We start from the raw sequence: 24,442 nt of genomic DNA on the forward strand, positions 1-24,442 counted from the left end.
AACAGTTGTGCTTCTGTTAACTCAGGTGAAGTTGGAGAGGTGATGAAAAGATTTTAGGTTGGTGATCAACAGCAATCTCTGCAGGCCATTGTTGGGTATTACATGGATTGGCTTTTTTTTTTTTTTTCTTTTTTTTTTTTGAGATTTAGTTGAAAGAATCCAAGCCGAAGAACTGTAGTTTTTCTTTATTGCTGCAGAAAGACAAAACATAACAGGAGATTTAACAGAGACAGACAAGACAGAAGACACATCCTGAGAGAAGTTTCACATTACAAAGACTCAGACGGAGGAGACACGTATAAAAGATGTGGAACTAAACCGGCTAAAGACCCACCTTTGTACAGTTGTGTGTCAGTCCTGTTAATTATTAGTAAAATGATAACATTGTTAGATTTTAGTCTGTTACAGTTATTTATCTACTTATTTTATGTGGTTGTAAATGTTTCTTTACCTTTTAGAATTGATATTTAAAGCTTTAATCCTATGAACCTGAACATGGTCTTCATTCAAGTCAAGTGAAGTCAGTTTTTATTTATGAAACCCATTATCACAAAACTCAAATTTGCCTCAGGGGGCTTTACAACCTGTACAGCATATAACATCATCAACCCCCTTATATTAGCAGATATAAGTGTTTATTAATGTATTTCTCAACACCCATAAATGGTCTATAAACAGATAATGAATGACAATATAGTAAAACACAGATGTAATAATATAAAATATGTCTTCATAGGGGAAATTCTAATTGTTGATAAATACTGCTCATTAATAAACACTTAATGTCATTATATCTGCTTATAACTCCATTATAGTGTGTCAGGAACCATTAATTGACTGTATATGTACAGCTTATAAATGCTAAATAGGGAAACTTATAGAAAAGTGTTTTACTTAAAAAAGTGTTAAACTTATAGTAAAGTTTTTTTTTAAAAATGATTTCTGTTTTGATTTTATTCCTGTATCTCAGTTTATAGTGTTTGTTTTGAGTAAAGCACTTTTTAAACATTGATTGTGTAAACTTTATTATTATTATTATCATTGTTATAATTATTATTATTATTATTATTATTATTATTATTATTATTATTATTATTATTATTATTATTATTATTATTATTATTATTATTATCATCATCAAAAGTCATGGAGTAGAAGTATGTAGTACAGTAGCATATAGTGGAAGTACTCAAGTAAAGTGCAAATACCTCAAACTTGTGCATAAGTACATTACTTGAGTAAATACACGTAGTTACACTCAACCATTCAGTGACACAATGTAATGTAATTTATATTAGTTAGTATTTACATTAGTAGAACTACATATTATCAGCAAAATGTACTTAAAGTAAAAGTGTTCATTATGTAGAAAAAATTACTATTTAACATTTGCTTTATTATTTTTACATGAGGACCTTTGTAGCTGTTTTTTTGATAAGTGCAATATTAATAAAACTCACAATTTCACTTACAACTGCCCTTAAAATTGGTGTTTTTTTATAATTAAAAAGACAGTGACACCATTTTCCAGCACTGAACAGTGGTTACTCAGTCCTACCACACACTGATCAGTCTAAAGTAGGTTGTTTTGTAATCATATGTTTGCAGATGAGGACATTGGTCCCTTTTAGCTGAAGATTAACTATATATATTGATCTCCTTTGATCTAGATCACACAGTATTCATCAGCAGAATGAATCAAATCTATCACACATTATGATACATTATCATCACATATACTGCACACACAAACATCATCATTAAACAAGCCTCTCATTATGCAATAATTTATCTGTGTTATAATGAAACCATCACACAGGACATACAGGAACACTGAGGATGGACATTTTCTGGTGAAGTGATGAAGACAAAGAATGTTGATAAGAAAACACAAAAGGTCACATGATATGAAAGGGGGTCAAAACTCGGGAGCAGTCTCCTAAAATCTACTGTATCTGCAGAAGTGCAACAGTGAGAAGCCTGTGGGAGCATCTCAGTATAGATAAAAAGCCTTCAAGTTTTCTTCCCGCTCTCCGACTGACAGTGTTTCATAACTGGAAGAAGGTAGGAGTTAAAAAAAAAAGGTTAAGTAGGCAATCTTTAATAATATTCAACACATACAGTAACTGAAAGGATGGATTGCGGTGATACTGCGATGCAACACAGTGTTCCCAAATTTCCCATAAACAAGGTTTTTGACCTGTCGCTCTTTTACCGTCCTTGTTGAGCCAATGATTGACTAATGATTGAGCTGTCCTATTTTTCTTCCCGACTTGCTGAAAGGAGCCTAATAATATACCGGGAGCCACCTCTGTGCGTTAGTCGACTATGAGCTGTTAGTGTAAGGGCCTCACCATGGACCTGTACAAAGCAGCTTTCCTCCTGGGAGCCCTGATCTGCACTGGTAAGATACAAAGGCCTCTTATGATGATAAATGTGAATAATTCTGTATGTATATCATTGCCATAAAATTTTTAAAAAAGTGCGACAGACATTCTGCTTCACTGTGAGAGTATCAGGACAACCCTGTCCAAGGTGATTAAATATGTCAGTTAAATGTTATTTTTATTATTAGTTTATTACACAAAACATTTTCTTTTTGAGTCACAGACTGAAAAGCAGTTTTTAGGACACACAGTGGAACTGGAGACTAGCGACTACCAAAAATAAACTACAGTAAGAAACAACCATCATAGCAAAATGTTAACTTATTTCTCCTGAAAACATTATAAGTTTTGTAATTAATGTCATCTGAAAAAAAACAGATTATTATTATTTTAGGAAAGTTACAGGTAATTTGTATATTTTGTAACAAAAGTATATACTATTCTTTAATACAAATTGCAGCTTTTATCCCAAGTACAATCTTTCCACAAAGCCTTCAGATAGTGCGTGATACTTTAAATTAGGACCCATGGCAAACAAAACATAAACATAAACTCAATTAAAGCGTTGGTCGGGACCTCACACTCTGGCCCGTCGGGATCAGATCATTTTGCTTTTTAAAAATGAGGGATATTTCTTACAAGTGTGGTGTACTTTTATTTTGAAAGTTTGATTGACATGTGTACTGTCAGCTATGTAGAGACAATAAGTAACTGCAGCTGGACACAGAAAAACACTCATATATTTGAATGGAGAGTGTGAGCGAACCCACACCTTTTTGATCATTTACTGCTTCCACATAGTTTTAGATACAAACTTCATTTGGACTTTAAATGAGACACGAGACTTTGACCTACAAATCTTGAATTTACATGCTTTTTTCTATCTTTTATCGTTTTTGAGATATTAGTGTGCGTTTTAAAGTCTTTTCTTGCTCCTCCTGTGATTTTATAATGAGTGTGTATTGCGGAATGTTTCACAGAACTGAGGGAGTGACATCACCAGGAGCAGTTGGAGAGGAGGATTTTAGAGAACGCTTTTTGTGAAATCTCCTCATGAATCCCATGACTTTGGCCAAATCTTACATTAAAAATAATATTTTAGTAGGAAATTTCATTGCGATTCCACTGACACAGCTTTGAAAGTGGTCAGACTTATAGTTTAGACAACAGAGACATCTCTGTTTGACACAAAGTCCATGCTCATAGATTGCCTCCCCATTGGTTTACATTGTAAGGGTGATGTGGCACTGCAACTTTCAGGGCTTATAAATCCAAACCGTTCAAGTTATTACAAAGTTTTTGACAAATTTTTTTCAGCACAGTTTCATAAGTCATGTATTATATTCGGAAACCGATACCGTTAACACCCTCGGAGGAGATAGCGTTTGTTCGGGGTCCAAAATTAGAGCAAAGTCTTACTTTGAAAGTCTGATTGTGGACTTCCTGTTGGATTTAGGCCAGGGGTGTCGGTGTATGATTTGTGGGTTTTGATGAGACGAATAATTGAGTTTTTGTTTGATCTCTCTACGACATTCCTACAGGCCGTGGCGGCCATTTTAGTTACATAGGTGGCGCTAGAGAGCACATTTTGGCACTTAATTTTTACATTTTATCAAATTTTTCACCACACCTGATGTGTGTTCCAAATTTCATGAGTTTTTGAGCATGTTTAGGGGGTCAAATTTAGGGTTTAAGTGGCATAATAAAAAAGAAAGAAAGAAAGAAAGAAAGAAACAAACAAACAAACAAACAAACAAACAAACAAACAAACAAACACACGAAAAACAATAGGCTCCTGGCTCTTTTGGGCTCGGTCACTAATACACAGTTCAGTATTGAACAGTACTGAAACAGTATTGAAACTGCAAAGACGGAAATTGGTTCGTTTGACCAGGGTCCCCAAGGACCTCAATACATTTTTATTTTTAAAAAGCACTAATTAAAACATAAACAGAGAACAGTAATATGAAGTCATTAGGAACAAATTGATTGACAAAGTCATGAAAAATTGGAAAATAGTGTTTCTACAAACTCTCTTTTTGCATTTCTATATGTGTTTCTTCTTCTTAAGCTTAAGAAGGTTCATAAGATGGATTTTACAGTCATCTTAGCCTTAAGATGCTTTTGGGAAATGAGGCCCTGATTCGCTGTCACCACTTTTTTTAGGGTGGTTTTCAGCCCCAGCAGGCAGCTCTTTTTCAATGAAAAAGCTCAAAAAGCTCAAAGGTTCGCTACCTGCCCAGCAACAAACAGCAAACACACAGTTAGCTGTAGACTAATTGGTGAACATAGTGCAGCATTTAGCAGCCAGAGCAAAGAGCCAGATATTTCCCTAAAGACTTGGTGGAGACCAAAAACAGAGCTAAAAGCAGAGAGAATATTGGACTTAAACGTGACTCAAAATGTCATGCTTGGCTCGTTCTTGCTGTTGTTTCGCTTGAGTCACCTCTCAATTTCAGGGCCTTGTATCAAATCTATCCATGAAATCTCCAACCTTTTTTATGCTTGGCTGTTGATTCATGGAAAGGGATTCTGTTTTGTGTGCCATAGCAGTCATTTTTACCAAGTTTAGACCAACAACATAACCTTCAACCTTCAACCGTCTCCTCAAACTCTACATACAGTACAGTTTTCCCTTCTTCTATCCTGTTTTTGTTCTTTATAGCTCTGACTCACCTCTCAATGGACAGCTCAGGGTTGCAATGCAAAACATTCAAGTCAAGCCAAATTGGTCAACATTTGTTTCCCAGAACACTGTTACATCACTGCTACAAATTAGGCCAAACAATATCTCACTGTTACTCATTCCCCATGTGTGCGGTGTCTCAATAATACATCTCACATTCATATAATTTTGTCATTTTAAAAAAGCATCAGTTTTTTTCAGAGTGTCAATCCAATTGTGATTTTAAATCTGAAGACTATAAATGTTTAATTTATCTCATGCAGCATTTAACGAGGAAATTGGCTTTTTAGTCACATTTTTATAAATAATTCAGCCTTTTATTTAGTTAATTCAAGCTGATTTTTCATACAGCTGTAAAGTATATATGTATACTGTAAACATGAGTATGTTAATGTGTATGTATGAACAGTGTTTATGCCAATTTGCAGGTTTTCATTTACTTTCCTTTTCAACCCTTTATTTATTTTTAAAATATTGAATGTTCTGTCAATAATGAGATGATCTATCCAGTCCAGTACACATTTAACCTCCCACTTCTTTTCTCATATAATTTCTTTAAACATTTTTGTTAATTGGTTAGTTCATTATTTTTGACTTGATTATTTCCATTAATTACTTCAGACTTTGCTGGATCACCTTAACTTAATAATTTCCAGATTTACTGTATATGTTCAATGACTTATTTTCGTCTTTCTTCTTTACAATTCATCCTTTATTTTACATGATTTGCAACGTAATTATTTTGTTTATTTGAAAAGTTTTATCTCATACTTAAAACTTGAAACCCAGACGTGAGCTTGTATGACATTTATCCATGCTGTGAATGATAATTAATATGCTGTACTATATATTTGACAGTTAATAAATGTTTTTGTCTCTGATTCCAGTCAGCGGTACTGAGGTGGACGGCTATGCCAAAACTGAAGGAGCATGGATCCTCTCGCTGAACAAAAGAATGTACTCTGTAAGCGCTGTGGCTGAGTGTGCCACCAAATGTGACACTGAAACATCCTTCACATGCAGGTACGTTCACACTTACCAACTATCTATTATTTATTTTCATTTCCAATTAATCTCTTATTTTTTAGATTAATTGATTCATTGTTTTGTCAATATACATCAGTAAATAGTGAAAAACACAGTTTTCATCCCCCATAAATAACAATTTATATATATATATATGTATATATATATATATATACACACATATATATATATATATATATATATATATATATATATATATATATATATATATGAATAGAGAAAAGTAGAAAATTATTACATTTTAGTTTGCTTGAACCAGCAAATATTTGGAGTTTTTCATTGATAAATGACTTAAACAGGTACTTGATAATATAAATGGTTGCTGATTATATTAAAGTAGCCATAGCATGCTTTTCATGATTTTCTGTAATTTAAATACTGTTATGGTGTTGTATGTTGATGTTAAACATGGTCAAAGTACCAAAACTTGAGGTAAACGTATTTGAAATGCAACCTGAAAGTCAAAATTCAGGCCCGTTTTTTTTTCACAGGGCTTTCATGTATGTTGAAAAGGACCAGGAGTGTTGGACGGCAGCAGCAAACTCTAAATCAGAGATGGTCTTGCGCAGGAGCAGCACAGCTTTATATGAAAAACAATGCAAGTCCTTTTGTCTTTTCCAAAGACTGAAGCTTGTTTTATTGTATTTTGGTGGCCTTTCTTTTTGTCCGACAAATTTTGATACATACCAAAATGTCAACAAAAGAGCATATTAGATATTATATGATATTCTTTACCCTTATTATACTGTGGTTAATGTTTAGCCTTTGTTGCATGTTCAGTATTATTTGGACTGTGTCACACAGATTAAACACAACTGTTGAAATGTCACTTCAGTCGAATCAGATAAATGATTCACTCAAAGATTTGTCTAGCAGATAATAATACATTTTTGCTGTGCACTATATATCTCAAAAAGCATTCCAGTTAAACAGCAAGTTGATTCTGATGAAGTTCTTGGTTTTGTCTTGTCCAGTATATCTCCTGGAGTGTGTGAATGGAATAGGAACAGATTACAGGGGAACAAAGGCCAGAACAAAATCAGGAAAGATATGTCAGAAATGGGAAGCAAAACAACCACACAGGCCCAAGTATGTATTCACACATTGTCAATTCATTTTATATATAACATCATACCTCTTTACATCACTTCATATAATTTTTCTGCATGTGTCTGCTGTAGCATTACACCACAGAGCCATCCCCGAGCAGACCTGGAGTCCAACTTCTGCAGAAACCCTGATGGAGACAGCGGGGGACCCTGGTGTTACACCACTGACGCCAGTACCCGCTGGGAGCACTGCGACGTGCCCAGCTGCACTGGTAACATTCACATATTACACTTTCTTTAGAGGTTGAATCAGCTATAATCACTATTTTTATACAATAACAATAAATCAAATCACAGTGTGTAATGAATTGGTTGTGGCTCGTAGTGATGAACCTACAGAGAATTATCAGTGACTCTGCAGCTCCTCTCGGCTTTACGGAGCTTTATAGTGAGTTTCAGCTCATTGTTTATCTGTCCGGCTGCGACTTTACTGTTCTGGTTCACTCTCAGCGCTCTCATAGCATCGTTTTGGGCCGCAGCAGGCAGCTGTTTTCAGAGAAAAAGCTGTAAAAAGCCGCTGTACACTACCTGCTCAGCACCAAACGGCAAACAGACACAGTTAGCTGTAGACTAGCTGGTGAACATAGTGGAGCATTTAGCAGCTAAAGAGCCAGATATTTCCCTCAGGAGTTGGTAGAGAGCAAAAACAGAGCTAAAAGAGAGTGAATATTGGACTTACATTCACCAGGTGGACAGAAACACAACTCCACATGAATGATAATGTTGCTCCGTAACTGCTGGATGTGGAAATAAGCAACTGTTTGTTAACAAGTTCAACATATCAGCTTTGAAGGTGATGATATGTCAGTGTTGTGTTCACAACTTGTTTCATTTAATGCAGATTTAAGTGTCCAAAATGTAAAATATAGGCACTATATAGTGTCCACAAAATCTCAGGCTCTCCCTTATGTCTTTGGGTGTTTTGGGGTAGTTTTTTCTTTTCTTGCTAATAGAAAAGGAAATTACAAATCACTCTGCTGATTCAAATTGTTTAGTTCAGTTGAAAGATTTGTAGTCCCTGACTGTGCAGGATTTTGCACTTTTCTCTGTTCAAATGCACTTCAGTAGTACATCATATTGTAAGGTTAATAGACCAGCAACCAACTATTAGTGAGAGTTATGGCATGATGATTGTTTCTGTGGCTTCCCTGTCGTCCAATTAGCTTTAAAGAAGAAATAACGTACTGTGAATCACGGCTTAGCTGACAGCAGTGCTCTCAATCAACCGTCAGGAGTGAGTCGAAATGATGGTTCAGTATAGTTGTCAGTTCAGTTTGAAGATTTGATGTTAGAGATTCATTCACATGTGTGCTGAACAACTCTACTTCTTGGAGAGCTTGACGTTGGTAGGAAACTGCTGCTGTAGGCCTTCAAAACCCAACATAACACTGATTGAAACATTTGATAAAACCTCTCTACAGTCTGCGATATTCCAGAAATCCCATAACTAGTGGGAAACTTGTAAAACAAGAGCATAATTCAGACAATTTAATGCAATCCAGTAACTGCCCTGCAATAAATACTACACTGGGAAAGCTTATCTGTTAACTCAGATGTATTTTTCTTAAGTTTAAGTGAGCAAAGTTGTTTTGTTAGATGGTGTTTCTATTTTTTCCCTTGCACGAAACAGGAACATTGTGTTATTCTCTGCACATATGACATATATGTGAAGCATTTCTGTAAATATACAGCACACAACAACACATTCTAGCCACACATTTGCAAATATATCCATACCTACTGCGCACACGTGAAGTAAACGGACATGCAGACCGATACAACAGAGAGACAGTGTAATGTTTGCGCTTGTTGCTTTACAGAGGAGTGTATACACTGCAGTGGTGAGGACTACAGAGGAAAAATCTCCACCACTGAAAGCGGCTTCACCTGTCAGCGCTGGGACTCCCAGAAACCTCACAACCACGGCTACATCCCCTCCGTGTGAGACTACAAAACAGCACATTCATTCATAAAACAACCACAAGCAGGATTTCAAGAAGCTAAACATTGTTCTTAAAGATATATTTAAATGTTCTTTTGATTCTTTCTCTAGTCTTCCAGAGAAGTATCTTGAGGAGAATTACTGCAGGAACCCCGATGGAGAAGCCCGACCATGGTGCTTCACCACCAGCCCATCCAAACGATGGGAAATCTGCTCCATACCCCGCTGCAGTAGGTCCTCCTGTTTCGATACAATGACTTTTGTTCTGATTGTTTTATTTTTGTTTGATTTGATTGACTTGTTCGGGTTGTGTATGCTGAACACTGGGGCAGAAAGTTGGAATATTTGTGTTTAACATCAAAATTATTGATAAAATACAAAAAAGAAGGGGGTAGGACGTGATAAGTATTCACTTCTTCCTACTCCTTTTTTTTGAGAGTTTAATGTATATATTTGCTGTTTATTGGTTATTCTTGTTTTGTTTTCTTACATTTATTTTTTTTAACATGTTTGAATTAAAATATAATCTATATGTAATAATTTCCTTTACTTCTCCTCCATACTGGCAGTGTAATAACTCATTCCTGCCCAAGCTTCAACCGCTGTGAGCACAACCTTTATAATTATGAGGAAATTTAACTAATCTAACAGATTTTTAGAATCATAGAAAAAGTCTACAAACAAAAGGTGTGGGTTTAATCCCTCATGTGATTATACCTGCCCTTGAGCAAGATTTGTACCATCATCAAAAAATTAATTTAGGTCTTTTCTTATAAATAGTATCATTTATTATGTGTTACATCAGTGGATTGTGCTGCAGGAAGCTGTTCGGTCTCAGTCAGAAACGTCAAACCTGTAATTAACAATCACTACGGCAGCTACAGAAGCTCATCAATTAATTGGTTGTTTAATCATTTTAAATTTTTTTGTCTTTCTGCCACTTATCTGGGTCCAAGGCACGTTAACTGATTAATTAGATTACTAGAATGTATTGTTATATATGTACTGACAGAATTGTTATATCATGTACTCAATAAAAAAAACTAAATTGCATTTTATGTGATATTAAAAATGTCTTCAATTTAATTTTGTAAACACTGCAGAAACCCTGCAGTAGATCAATTACAATACATCAATACATTATAATAAACATGTAAGACTGAGGTCCAAAATGATAGTAAAAAAACCCCAAAACAAACAGTTGCCCTGTTTGCAGGTCATGTCAACCACAAATCTTACAAAAATATCCACTCTTTACAAAAATCCTTAGCAAAATACACCTATTTTTCTTCTTTCTCATTAAAATTTGTCAGTATAAAAAACACTGGTGCTGCTTGACATGTTCTTATCGTCATTCCTACAACAATCTTCTGTATCTCTTCTTCTATCCTCAGCATCAGAGCCTCCCACCGTCGTTCCAGAGCTGACCTGCGCCACCGGTGGAGGCAGCGCGTACCGAGGCACGGTCTCTGTCACAGAGTCTGGCAAAACATGCCAGGTCTGGTCGGCTCAAACGCCACACAAACACAACCGCACTCCCGACAACTACCCCTGCAAGTAAGAGCTACTGTGACAGAAAAAATGTTTTCGAGAATAGTGGGACTTATTCATTTTATATATGACAGAGGGAGAGTGGGGAGGGTTTCAGACACACAGGGGGAATTGAAATTGGAACATGTAGCTGCTAGAGTTGTTGGAGACCAAACCAGAGCTACAAGGAAAATGAATATTGGACTAAAATTCATCAAGTGGCCATAAACACGACTCCATGTCTACAGGATGTGTACATAGGCCACTGTTTGCTGACATATTAGCCGTAACAACTTTTTAAAGCAAAATATTGTCGGGGGTTGTGTGGGTGTGTCAGCTTGTTGTGGACTTCTTCTGCCCATAAGTGGCCAAAAAAATAAACCAATGCAGCTTTAATTTACAGAAAGGCAACTTTGATGTAAATTTTGTAGTCTTTTTATATTATGATTTATTTCTTTATAATTAATGATTATCATTTATTTGTCAGAGGCCTGGATAGCAACTACTGCCGTAACCCTGACAACGAGATGATGCCCTGGTGTTACACCACTGACCCTCATACTCGATGGGAGTACTGCAGGGTGCCGAGCTGTGGGGATGCACCTGGACCAGGTACTGTGTAACACTGGTCACTGATGATGATGTCTGCTTTAAAAACAAAGTTGCACTTAAGTTGCACTTGTAAGGTACCATAAAATGATTTATATACTTGTTCAGCTGTGCTTGCTAAACTGAACATACACTTTGAAGAGAGAGAAAACTTGCAATAGAAGGGTGTGTATGAAAGATAAATACTAGCTTACGTAGTGATGAAATTGAATGAACAAATGAGAAATAGATTCCTTGCCCTCTTACAACGATGATTGTGGTGACGGTTTTAGGTTTTAGAGTAAGAGAGGAAGACACAGCAACCAGGTCTTGAGTTTGAAATAATAATTTATAGATCTCTAAATCGATCTCCTACCTCTGCGTCATATGAAAATGAATCAGTGAAACAAATCTGATTCTTTGTCTCCTGCTGCAGGTGAGGCAGTGATTCCCCCAGAGGAGGAAGACTGTTATGAGGGGGACGGAACGACTTACCGTGGAATAACATCGGAGACCATCAGTGGAAAGAAATGTCAAGCCTGGAGCGCCATGACTCCTCATAGCCATCGAAAAACTCCACAGGTTTTCCCCTCAGCGTGAGTGAGTTAGTGTTTACTTTATATTAACTACTATTACTATTATTAGTCTGAAGTTAATAACCAGTTAAGCCAAGTTTGAGACCCAACAAAAGGTTTGAAAATGTTTGGTCACAACAAGCCTACCATTACATCTGGTTGCTCAATCTCCAATTCTCCACTACTTAGTCAGAGGCAAATCCTGCCCCTGATGGCATTTGAAATTTTGTTTACAAAAGATGAACACACAAAAAACAGCTGAGATCTGAGTTCCTTTCCTGATTTGATTTTACAAGTTAAATACAGAACCTTGTAGTTTATTGGTACCTGCTGTCTTCAAGTTTCAGGTCTTCTCTTTCAACAGGGACCTCAGGAGGAATCTGTGCAGGAACCCTGATGGAGACCGAGCTCCCTGGTGTTACACTATGGACCCCGGAGTCCGCTGGGAGTACTGCAACTTGGAGAAATGCCCTCCTGCTGCAGTACCCACCCAATCTACTAAACCCGAGGTCCCCTCCAGTGCCACCCAGACCCCACCAGAGAAAGGTAACTCTTCTAACTTTTAAAATCTAGTTTTGGACCTTTGATTCGTCCTTTATTCACTGTCTTGTTTCTCGGTTGCTGTGTTAGACTGTAAGGTCGGGAGTGGAGCTACATACCGCGGCCCAACCTCCATCACCATACTGGGCGTGACCTGCCAGGCCTGGAGTGCTCAGAGCCCTCACCAACACAATAGTTTCACCCCACGAACTCACCCCGACAAGGGTCTGGATGGCAATGTAAGTGTGTGTGTTCCTGTATGAACCATTTTGAGTTGTCGACTTTTGGTATGAAGACATTTCTTTCTTGATTTTATTAACAATTATAAAGTTGGCAAAGCCATAATAGTATTTTCTACTTTATCAGTTTTCTCTGTGTTTTTCATTGTCAGCAATGCAGAAACCCAGACAGCGATGTGAATGGACCGTGGTGCTACACTACTGACACGAGCAAGAAGTGGGATTACTGTCAGATCCCTGACTGTGGTATGTAAACTCTATTTGAATGTGGGACACTACACGATAAAAAGCTTACATAATATAAAGCTAACATGCTAAATGTCTTGGACAATGTCATAGGATATGGTCAACTTACAACTTACGCAGCATGCAACTTGCTCTGCTGTTTTGGTGGACCGTTTTTGTTCACACAGCCCAAAGCGGAGCTCTTTGCTGGTGTTACGGGTTCGGATAACAGCTCTTTATATTGTTACATTTTACTGTGGTGTAGTGTTTTCTTCAGTTTATTAGGGCGTCATCAGCTCCTTTGAAGGAATTCCCCTTTGGGCAACGCCTCCCAACAGCCCACCTGTGTTTGTGCCCCAGTCTTCCCTGTCCTCAGCTGGTTCTTCCTTTTTTCGTCACTGGTTCCAGCCACCAATCACCAGCCTACCCAACCCATCACTCAAGATGATAAAAGCCACTTCAGGCAAATGCCGGGGCAGCTGTGATTTAACCTGAGCAGTCTGTGTCTCCCTGTTGTAATGTTAACTTAGGTCTTTTGGTGTGTGAAATAATGTTAATTCAATTGAGACACTAGTTTAGTGGCTTCGGGATCTGGGCACTAGGCTTACTTTGTTTTTTTATTTTCTTACATCCTTTATTTCGGCACCACATGCAGGTAATTTGACTGTCTAGTGAACACTAGGACTTATGGGTGGCTGCTAACGCGTGTTTAAGTTTGACAGGTAAGATTAGTGTAGCCACTTCAGGTTTTATTTCATTTCTTTCAGCTGCTTCCAGCTGTAGTGAGCCAGTAGGGATCTGTTGGGTTAGGAAGCATATTTTGTTGTTTGTTTTATGATTTGGCGCCACCCGCAGCCCTTCCCCTTGGCTCCATTTTCTGTTGGTTACTCTCATTTATCTATTGAGCTGAAAGCTTGTACTTTTGTAACTTTTCTTAGTGTCAGTCCGCCAAATAAATGGCAGTGCTTGCCTGACTAAATCGGCAGTGTGTTGCTTCCCTTATTGGATGTCACCACTCCAAGGCAACATGGTGGAAAGCCTACTCCTTGCTATATATAGGTTATCCTTGCCTTTCTGACCCACCAGCAGACAGCTATGTTGACTAAAAAGCTTGGTTTGTGTAACTTGGTTGTTATAAGTGAAATGGTCCAATAATGATTTCAAGTATTTATGTGATCATGAGTGGCAAAGCCCCTCAGTAGTGAGAACTGTTAGAGGGAAGTGATTGAAAAATGTCACGTTACATTATAATAAAGTCTAAACCATTTAATTACATTCAAATGGTGGTTTTGTCTAAATAAAACCACAATGTTGTGAACTTTCTATTTGAACTGATGGTTTGGTTCAGCAGAGTCTTAAAAAATTCAACATGTCGATGATCGGATAGCTGGCAGATCCAACGACCACTAGGGGGCACTAGTCCATTATTGTCCTTGATTCAGCTTCCATTCAGCTCCCAGTTGACATTGTTTTAAGTTGTGCACATGGCATTAGACTCAACACAGTGAGGCTGACAATCTGCTGAGCCTGACATGTGCCAAACTGGCCGCTGTACAGAGGCTAAACTGTGTTTATTTAACATTCATTTCCTCTAGCACCACCCTCTGGGCAAACTCTACATTTTTTCCCAACTAATGCTAATCATTTTTTTGTCCATCAAACAATTTTGGTTTCTCGTTTGTCCTGAGAATTAGCTCCATAGATAGCAAGGCTGTAAACTTTTAGTGCTGTTAACCAGTTTGTCCACACCTTGTATGGGCACTTTACTTGACCAGATTCTAGAAAAGACGAAGCCAATCATCCAGTAACAGCTTCATCATTTGTTGTGGTGTTTGTGTTTCACTTCGACTGAATTTTCTTTGCAGCAGGAATAAAGTGCGGAACGCCAGTCATCAAACCAAAGCGCTGTTTTGGTCGTATTGTGGGAGGCTGCGTGTCCAAACCTCACTCGTGGCCCTGGCAAATCAGCCTTCGGACCAAGTGAGTAGAACAACTCCAAAATGATATCGCTACTTACTGAATTGTAAAATATGATTGAAAGGTTTAAGTGATATTGGGTTTTTAAAGAGCAATCCCATTTTTTATGTGCAAGCAAGTTTGATATTGATAAGAGTGTTGTGTTCAGATATTGAGAAATCAAAATTGATTTTAATCCACAAAATAAAGCCCACGTCTTACCACTGAGTATGACTCTCTTTTATTATCAGTGTCAAGATTAAAGTCAGGATTATGCACCAACATTACAGAGAATAGTGAAAAGATCACATTAAAAATGATCTGCATTTTGCTATTAAGACTAATTACAATGATTATGTTTTTCTTCAAGAATTGTACTTTTTAGTGAAGGTGAAGAACAATCAGGAAACACTAAAACTCTTTATTGAAATCCAGACTTGTAAAATTGTTGCAGCTCTCAAAGGGAGGTTGATCCACCGGTCTGTTTAATGGTGGAAACACTCTGTTTTACATTACTGCCTTTAAGTGAAGAAAACAGCATAAAAAGGTACTGTACATTGATATGTGCAATATCGAAAATATGTAAAGAAAATCACATATTTTCCAGACTAGTTTTCTGTAGTTTCGGACATAGAGAAACCTACTATTAGCATGGACACTGGCTGATATCACTTTTTTTATGTACAATACCAGTCAAAAGTTTGGACACACCTTCCTATTCACTTGAATTAGAAAAACTTTTGACTGATACTGTATGTTAATGTCCATATTGGATTAGATTGTTAGACCCCATAGAAATCAAGATGCTGCATCTGAAGGGCTTTATCATTAAATTTTGAAATAAATATCTGATATAAGAACTGAAATATACCTCTTTCTGTCTCTTTCTACCAGTACAGGGATCCATTTCTGTGGAGGAACTCTGATTAGCGCTCAGTGGGTCCTTACTGCCGCTCACTGCCTGGAGAGGTCAGAGACTATTAAAAACATCTTGAAGACCAGATCATGTCATAATACAAACAATGGATAAATATGTTTATAAATGTTTGTACTGTAGGTCCAAGCGGCCCTCAGCCTACAGGGTAGTTCTGGGTGTTCACACAGAGAGAGCTGCAGAGCCGACCAAACAGGAAAAGGCACTGGAAAAACTGGTGCTGGGACCCAACAGAGCCGACATCGCTCTGCTCAAACTGGAGAGGTGAGTACTGCACATATCATCCTGCTACCACTACTAATTCTGGGGATAAAACTGACCTTACACTAAACCCCTCCCCCAACGAGTCATTAGCTCTGTTTCCATTCACCTATTTTTATGTGCATTTTGAAGTATTGCATTAAAAAGCTTAATGGAAACGCCAAAATTTAAAAAAAAAAACTTTCACAAAAAAGTTTTTACGCTCTCTTGAAGTGGATTTTGGAAATGTCAAAAAAGAGTTCATAGAAACGCATTTGTCAAATAAATAATGACGTAGCGAACATTGACTAATCAGCTGTTTCCGCTCTTGGCATCTTCCGGCGTCTCCAGATAGCTTGAAGCATGGCCAATACTAGCTGACATGAAAGAATAACTACAGCTTGCCCAATTGAAACAAATTCCTGAAGACCTCTCTCCATTTTTCTCTCATCAAGGCAATATAACTATTTGTTTTGCTTCTGATTGGCAACCTCTACTTCTTCTACTCTGTTTACTGGCAGATTATTTAAGCCTATACCACCATCTACTAATGAAACTATGTGTTGCGTAGCCTAGTTTATTCGCTTCAAACCAGTTGATGGAAACGCTCCTAATTCGCATTTTCCTTTTTGCAACATTTCAAAAGTTTTCTTAAAATTACTTTGCAAATTTAATGGAAACTATAGTCCAATTACACTTTAGCAACCGTAAATAACTGCTAACTAGCTTTCAAGCTACTCCGCTAATTATTTTCTTTATCGATTAATCTGTCAATTATTTTCTCAATTAATGGATTAGTTGTTTGGTCAATAAAATGTCAGTAAAAGGTGAAAAATGTTGATCATTGTTTCCCAAAGCCCATTGTGACATCTTCAAATGTGTTGTTTTGTCCTGACCAACAGTCCACAACCCAAAGATAATCAGTTTACTATCATTATAGAGGACTGAGGAAACCAAAAAAATATATAATTGTATTATAAAATTCACAACTGAGAAGCTGGAATCAGAGAACTGGGAAATTTTCTTCTTCTTGCAGCTCTACTTCCAAGGCCAAAGAGAACATCATCAGCAGGCTACATATTAGTTTGTGGGGTTACAGTTTACATTAGCAAGAAAAACCCTTCACTACTAACATGTCTATATATTACTTCTTCTCTGATTTGTGGAATTTTTCACTCCAGCAACACCAGCCAAAGTTACATGATACCTTTGCATTCGCTAAACACATTGGTCATTCTTCATCCTAAAAGCCTTTACTCTTGTAATGTTAAAAATGGAAAAACATGAAGAAATATGTAAACTACACATCCAAACAGGGTTGAACAAAATAGCAGTCTTATCTTACATTTTTCCTCATCCTACTTATGATACTATTTCTAACTAGCTATATAATGCAGTACAAGAACATTGCTTTTACTTCTACATGAATCATCTGCTGTTGCTCACATTATGCTTGGGACATGTTAGCTTAACTTTAAGTTAGCACAATATTATGAATATAGCCATGAAGTTCATATTTAAGACCTCTTTTATAGTCATTAGTCATTTAAACTAAAATTTAGCTCAATTAGCTAGCTAGCTAAAGCTGACAAAACAAAGATGTGTTTGTTGGCTAGAAATGAGAAGCAGGCTTTTGTCTACATCTGTCTGAAATGAATGACCTAATGTTCCTAAAATTTTTGAGAATTTCAAGTGGTAAATTTTGCACTGTTATCATTTTGAACTGAATATGTGCCATGTGAGAACAGAAAGTCAGATAGCCATACTATAGCAACAGTTAGGAGGGCACACAGGGCTTAGCGAACAGTCAATTCATTATTGGATGACAATTTTGATAATTAATTAGTTGAATAAGTCATTTATAATACCTAACATTTGCTGGTCACAGCTTTTTAAACTTAATTTGCATGCTTTCCACAATTTTATATAGCCTAACTGTAAATTAAATATCTTTTTATCTTTGGATTGTTGTCAATTTGAGCTCTGCTAACTTGTGATGGCCATTCATCATTATGTTTGATATTTCATCATTAGTCACAGACTAAATGATATTCCTGAAAATGCCGTTCTGATGTGTTTATGTTTTTTTTTTTCAGCCCTGTACTAATAAATGACAAAGTCCTGCCAGTTTGTCTGCCAGAAAAGGACTTTATTGTTGCCAGTGGAACAGAGTGTTATGTTACTGGATGGGGTGAAACTCAAGGTACGTCACATGTATGTGTGTTTATGTGTGTGCTGAAACTTCTATATGGGCGAGGACCAATTTAAGTTCAAGACCTTGAGAGCAAGGTCGTTTTTGGATGGTCCGTATACCCCTTCAAAAGGATGTTTGGTTTTAGGGTTACAGTTAGAGTTAGGGGCAAGGGAATGAATACTTTATATCTTGAAGTCTGGGATAAAAAAATTGGATTTTTTTCCACTTGAAAACAAAATTCTGAAAAATGAGGGTAAAAACCTCTTTAGAACACTGGAATCACATCTTTTTATTGATTTGGTAGTGGACTCAGGTGCCAAATGATCACATTTGTTGCTTTTTTAATTAAAAATACCAGATATTCTGAGACTGTTTCAAAAAGTCAACAGTGACTTCGGTGGTGTAACAGAATAAGGAAGTGTACCTTTAAATTAGTTATTTAGAAGATATGTCTTATTATAATAGAATATTGATATTTGACTCGAACACACTGGATCTAATACACTGAATGTGTAGAGTAAGTTTGTAAACACATTCATATTTATTCCTGAAAAATTCAACAGGAAAATTCCCTGAAGTTTCTAAACTGTAATACAATACCTCTCAGAAGTCTCCAAATAAAGGAAATCCTGTACTGATGATGGTAATGATGAGGATGAGGAGGATGGGTGGATAACTGCAGCGAGGTGTGTTGCAGGTACGGGAGGTGAGGGCGTCCTGAAGGAAGCTGGTTTCCCTGTGATCGAGAATAAGATCTGTAATCGTCCGTCCTACCTGAACGGCAGAGTCAAAGATCACGAGATGTGTGCAGGAAACATCGAAGGAGGAACAGACAGCTGCCAGGTATGGAAAACTCAAATTATGGAAACTATATAACGTTGTGCATTGCTATCTGCCACAACGTCTTTTGTGATACTCAAAGTATTCTTCAAATCAATCAAAGTAATACATGATCAAAACCAAATTATTTGGTATTGAAAACACAAGCAAATGCACCCATAATGTCCATTACTATGTATTATCCTTTGTATCCCATTTAATAGTCACAGCATCTCTGCAAAATCTATTGAATGTAATGTTCACAGTTTATTATAATTTTGTTAAACTGGGGCCTTTTGATAATCTGAAGACAGGGTCTGTTAACTGCTTGAACAGTCATGTTTTGTTTCAATTAACTCTGCTCTAGTGATGTTGCAACATGACAGGTCGCAGCAATTACATTGATCAAAATATTATAGGAATGTATAAAACTAGAGCTGAAACTATTAATCAATTGACAGAAAGGTAATCAGGTTTTATTTATAGTTGGTTAATTGTTTAAGTAATTTGTCACGTAAAAATCCAGGGGAATATTTTTGACCTGACCTGACACAGTAGATGGAGCTGTTTTCTGCCCTTCCAGTGTTTTCTGCCCTTCCAGTGACTCATGAGTCACAAAAAGTGACCCGCAGTGAAATCGTCAGTGGTCTGCGGGCAATCTGACATTCATGGGTTGGAGTCATGTTGAGCTGAGCAAGAGAAGAAAAAAAATCACTCTTAAAAGGCCAACGCACCTGCAGTACTTAATCCAAAAGGCAGTTTACAGCAAACTGAAAAATGAAAAATAATAACGATAAGCCTGTACCCACAATCACGAGCAACTCCACATTCCTGGAATATGTATTTTATGAATAAAAGTTTGTACTTTTTGGCCCAGAAAACAGCGCCATCTACAGGTGAAAAAATATTTCCAAGTCCAGCTCTTAAAATGCAATGACTGAATTTGTTGTTTTTTTGTTTATAAACTGGTGTCTTGATCAGGAAATATAAGTGATTTGATGTCACGTCGGGTATCGTGATTGGCGCTCTGCATTATTTTATACATTTCACAGACCAGATCGATGAATAACGGAAATAATCTGCAGATTAATTAATAATGAAAATCATCAATAGTTTCAGCCCCTGTTAACACTGGAAATAAAACAGAACTTACAAAAAAACAAAAAAAATCCTTTAAAAACAGTTTTGTGCTATAAAAAAGTGATGAAATTCGGGTTACGGGCAGCAGTTGTACTGAGTACCATCTTAAAGTTGGAAAATACATTCTTCTACATGTGTGTTTGTGTTTTTTCTCCCTGCAGGGTGACAGCGGAGGTCCTCTAGTGTGTTATTCCCAGAACAGGTATATCCTGCAGGGTGTCACGTCCTGGGGTTTGGGATGTGCCAATGCCATGAAACCCGGCGTCTACGCACGAGTCTCCAAGTTTGTCGACTGGATTGAGAGAACCATCAAAGCCGATTAACGTCATCAAATACCTTAAAATGTCACAAAAGTGGTTCATTTTTTTTTCTTTTTAAAGACATTTCCACACGTATGTACTGTTCTGCTCCAACATGACTACTTTAGTTTGTGGGTGGTATTGTTGAAGTCAGCAGGTCATTTGTTTCCTGTAGTTCTTTGGGCTACAGTTTAGTAAATGAGAGCAAAACAAGCAGAGCATACTCCTGGTTTTGGGATGTAAAGGTGTATTTTCTGTTAATTAATTAGTTGTTATTCATAGAAAATATACCAAAGGTCAATATGTTGCATCACAGTGAATAAAATATATCCACATATATGCTTTTCACAGCATTTTTCTAAAGGAGCATGTGTTGTCAAATTGATGAAGACACTTTCTTCATTTGCTTGTGAGTTGTGTTTTTACATATGTCTTCCTAATTTGCAGTTTGTTGAGCTTTCAGGGTCAAGTCTGAAACAGAGTTGATTTGATCATGAAATGTTACAGAAAAGCAGCCGTTTTCAACATACAGTATATACTGTACGTTCAAGAGAATTAAGAATCAATCTACCTCAAAGTTATTGGAGAGTTTCATCTTCTTGTTCTTTTTGAGGCTGATACTAAAATATAGATATTTGGGAGTTTACGATAACAATAGACAAGGCAAAAGTAATTTCTTTAAAACATAAGCACATAACTTTTCTTGATACAGATCCCTTAGATTTAAAAAACAATATTATACACACCGTGCGGGACATTTTGTTGAAAAACAAACTTGTCAGCCCTCTCTTTTGGAAATCACTATATAACAGTAACTATTTCCAAACTACCTCAAACCTAGTTTGGTATTTCTGTACTATGATTTCGACATATGCAGTACTGATAACCAATATATTTGCAATAAGCTAATATTCTCTGATTTATCCGTTTAGATCCACCAGGGTTTGGATTTGATTTACCATATAATCTGCACATGAATATTTCAGCCACTCGAATGTCTCAAATCAAAATGAGCGTCATATCAGATACCTACTACCATTATTACTGAGTATACATGATGCAAAATCCTCAAAACCCATAATATGATGGCAATTTCATGAATGAGAGTTGAAAACGGCTAACTAGTGAAAGTGACTGAGTAAAGTTTCATAATTTGGTTGCAGAATCATTGCTGATGGATCTACCTGATATGAACCACAATATACAAGATATTACACCTGACACTGACCAACAGTGATGTGTGTGACACATCTAAACCACTAAGATTCAGTATTTATTTCCTAGTTTGACATCTTTTGTGAGTAAGCCAACTTTTTAAACTGACTAATGTTATCAGCTCAGCTAGTAGCCTAAATTTTGTTTCAGGAAGCTGTGACATAATCAGAAAAAGTTAGATTGGTCATAAAACTTGCCTCAGAGGTTATCACTGTTTGTATCAGACTGATAAAATGTAAAACTTTTTGTCTATCTAACACAAGACTGGGCTAGTTTGGTGTCACTAGCTAAGGGGAGGCACAACTAAGCTATCATTGCTAACGGTTTAGTGGGCTACAGTGCAATGCAAAGTGCATTATGCTCTGCTCATATCATGTTCACGTAACTTGTAACTCATAAAGACATTTACACACTTAATTCTCCTGGCTCAGCATGAGAGGATGTTTGTGTCACTGCTTCAGCTTCAACCCCTTTACTGGTAAAAAATCTTTGTATATTCACTTTTTACTCACACTGCCTGTGTGAGGTAGTGTTTGGTATAGTAACCCCATCAAATGAAGACCTGTAAGTAAATAAGACACAAGTATTTCCACGTATTTTCCTGTAAACCCTCTCTGATTGGTGTTACCTTCGTTCTGTTCACTGATGATACAACAATTACAACACTGCTGCCTTCTTAAATAACAAATCGCTCAAAGTGGAGAATTATTCAGGGCTAAAGACGAACACTTTGGGGCTACATGCCAGGCCAGGTGACGCAGATGCTGCCAGGCGCCACCCAGCTAGCAGTAGCCACATACGGGTGGGGTGTGGGACATCTGGCATACTGTCGGACTCGGGTGACGTCATCCGAGCCGATACCTGTAGTAAGAGGTGCAGCTGAGTACTGGATAACGGAACTCGGGCCATGTTCAACATGACGTATGTGGCCTACATTTAGAAATGACTCGGGTCAATACTGCCCAGCCAGAATGTGTGTGGTGGAAAACTGCCTTTCCATGATCAGATGAATATGCCAGTGAGAGTGCAAAGATAGCATAATGCCAATAAAAGACAATTCCCAGGGAGTTAGCAAGAAGGCTAATCTGTGGTGTAGCATTTTGGTTTCCTGTGTGAAATGAGTAAAAGTCGCCAGGTCCGTTTTTAGTGTGAGAAAAGGTGAAAGATGCTCAGGCAGTAAATTCTAAGATAAGTCACACTTGTATTATCACCAACGTGTCAAGTTCACTCATAAACTCAGAGATAATGACCAGACGGTTGAACATAATTAAAAAATGAGGTGGAGTCTAGAAACTAAGCTCCACAATATGAGGTTTTATGATTTTGCATCAGGTTTTTCTTTGTCCCAGGACAAAGGCCTCGGTTTGCTCTGCATCTCTTTATGCACAGTAAACCTGTTCACATTGAACTTTACCAGCTTCTAGTGTATTTTTTGAGCTTTTCTCTTATAAGTTTTGAGTTTAATACCAGGTTGTGGGTGACCTGAAGATTTATTGGCCCATTTGAAGATTTTTCCATGACATGTGACCGACCTTGAACGTTGAAATGTGGTTCAAATAATGTCAGTTGTTGTAATGGTTGTAAAAAGGTTGACAAAATACTTTGTATATCATTTAAATTTTAACTAATCTGTACATTGAATCAACATACTATCTTCAACAACATACAACACACAGGTCAATGAAGAAGAATGAAATCTTGAATGTTAGCTAGTCGAATGTAAATGTACTTACCTTTCACACTATGTGGACATCACATATCAGAATTTCAAAACTTATTCTGGAGAAACTGACTTTAGTAAGCAGATAACATAACAATTATTTATGTTTATTTAACCAGCTACATGAAATATGCAAATCAATCATATGACAAATACCTCTGCATTCAGCTGCAGTGTAAAAACCTTAAATATTTACCATTTTCCTCTTGAGTCATAGGATGATTCTCTACAACCACAGAGTCCTGATACCAATGATCAGGGGTGAAACCAGGAAGCTGACCTCAATGTTCTTGGTGTCTAAGATAACAAAATAGGTCAAATTTTGTGCTTTTGGTCAATACATTATAGCTGAGTGCACTTTAGATATTTTAAAAACTGCACAGTTCTCTTCTAATGAGGTCGACCTGAGCTAAAGTCCAAAGAGGCCTGTTGAAAATAATAAAAGCTGCAGTGGAAGAAGCAACATGTTACTGTTTAATGGAGTTAAACAGCAGAATGGAGGAAGAATTATGCAATCATTGAATGAACCTGAACACAAGCCAAAACAAATTCTCTAAGCATGATTAAAGTGTGCTACTGGGATTACACAATATCATTTATGGACAATCACTGTCAAGACACAGACTGTTAAATTAGTCTACTGAACACAAAAAAGTCAAATGGTATTTGGTTTACTAAGCCTACTGTGTGAAGGATTCCAAGTCCAAGTTGGGGGAGTTTAGTCTGCAGTTAAAAACCTAGATGGTGGGTATTAACTGGCATAAGAAGTTTTTTTCTTGCAGCATGGAGAGGGCTATGAAACAGAAATTGAGATCTTTATTTTGGGAAATAAAATGGTTTATTTTACACGTCTGCAGCTAACTCAAACAAAATAACAAGAGAACAACAAACTCAAACTCTAGGATGTTTCCTAAAAAGAATAAAAGTGTTATTTAGTAAGAACTATTGGGAAAATAGGAGGCAAAGCTCTGAGACTTATTTTAGTTAGAGTTTAGTTAGTTGAGATCAAAAGTAGTTCATCATTTCTAGAGGAAGTATCTTGAAAAAACTGCTCAAT

At 36.9% G+C, this 24,442-nt stretch overlaps 1 protein-coding gene and 1 long non-coding RNA gene across 3 annotated transcripts; one reads left to right on the plus strand and one right to left on the minus strand.

Moving 5' to 3' along the window:
- Positions 1 to 2,283: 2,283 nt before the first annotated feature.
- On the plus strand, positions 2,284 to 20,475 carry plg (plasminogen). Of its 2 annotated transcripts, none has more exons than XM_067572845.1 (19): positions 2,284 to 2,404; positions 5,961 to 6,096; positions 6,612 to 6,718; positions 7,095 to 7,209; positions 7,302 to 7,441; positions 9,050 to 9,170; positions 9,283 to 9,401; positions 10,566 to 10,728; positions 11,189 to 11,313; positions 11,726 to 11,885; positions 12,229 to 12,410; positions 12,495 to 12,643; positions 12,796 to 12,889; positions 14,734 to 14,848; positions 15,719 to 15,793; positions 15,882 to 16,022; positions 18,095 to 18,201; positions 18,890 to 19,035; positions 20,313 to 20,475. In XM_067572845.1, the coding sequence occupies exons 1-19, from the start codon at positions 2,356 to 2,358 to the stop codon at positions 20,472 to 20,474; spliced, it is 2,406 nt and encodes an 801-aa protein (XP_067428946.1). In that variant the 5' UTR covers positions 2,284 to 2,355; the 3' UTR covers position 20,475. The 2 variants fall into 2 exon arrangements, with proteins under 2 accessions (XP_067428946.1, XP_067428947.1); XM_067572846.1 differs by having other exon boundaries at positions 14,737 to 14,848.
- Positions 15,043 to 15,782, minus strand: LOC137169575 (uncharacterized). Its single transcript, XR_010924488.1, has 2 exons — positions 15,696 to 15,782; positions 15,043 to 15,305 (listed from the first exon to the last, which is right to left on the minus strand). It is a non-coding gene; the product is annotated as an uncharacterized lncRNA (long non-coding RNA).
- Positions 20,476 to 24,442: the final 3,967 nt, after the last annotated feature.

Source organism: Thunnus thynnus, chromosome 18, assembly GCF_963924715.1.
Source record: "Thunnus thynnus chromosome 18, fThuThy2.1, whole genome shotgun sequence".
In the NCBI taxonomy this organism is placed as follows: Eukaryota; Metazoa; Chordata; class Actinopteri; order Scombriformes; family Scombridae; genus Thunnus; species Thunnus thynnus.

What these genes read in the sequence shown, in the direction of transcription:
- plg (XM_067572845.1), top strand. Translation starts at nt 2,356, where the DNA reads ATGGACCTGTACAAAGCAGCTTTCCTCCTGGGAGCCCTGATCTGCACT. An exon ending in ACAAGGGTCTGGATGGCAAT is followed by an intron (nt 12,644 to 12,795) that starts GTAAGTGTGTGT and finishes TTTCATTGTCAG; the next exon opens with CAATGCAGAAACCCAGACAG. An exon ending in CAAATCAGCCTTCGGACCAA is followed by an intron (nt 14,849 to 15,718) that starts GTGAGTAGAACA and finishes TCTTTCTACCAG; the next exon opens with TACAGGGATCCATTTCTGTG.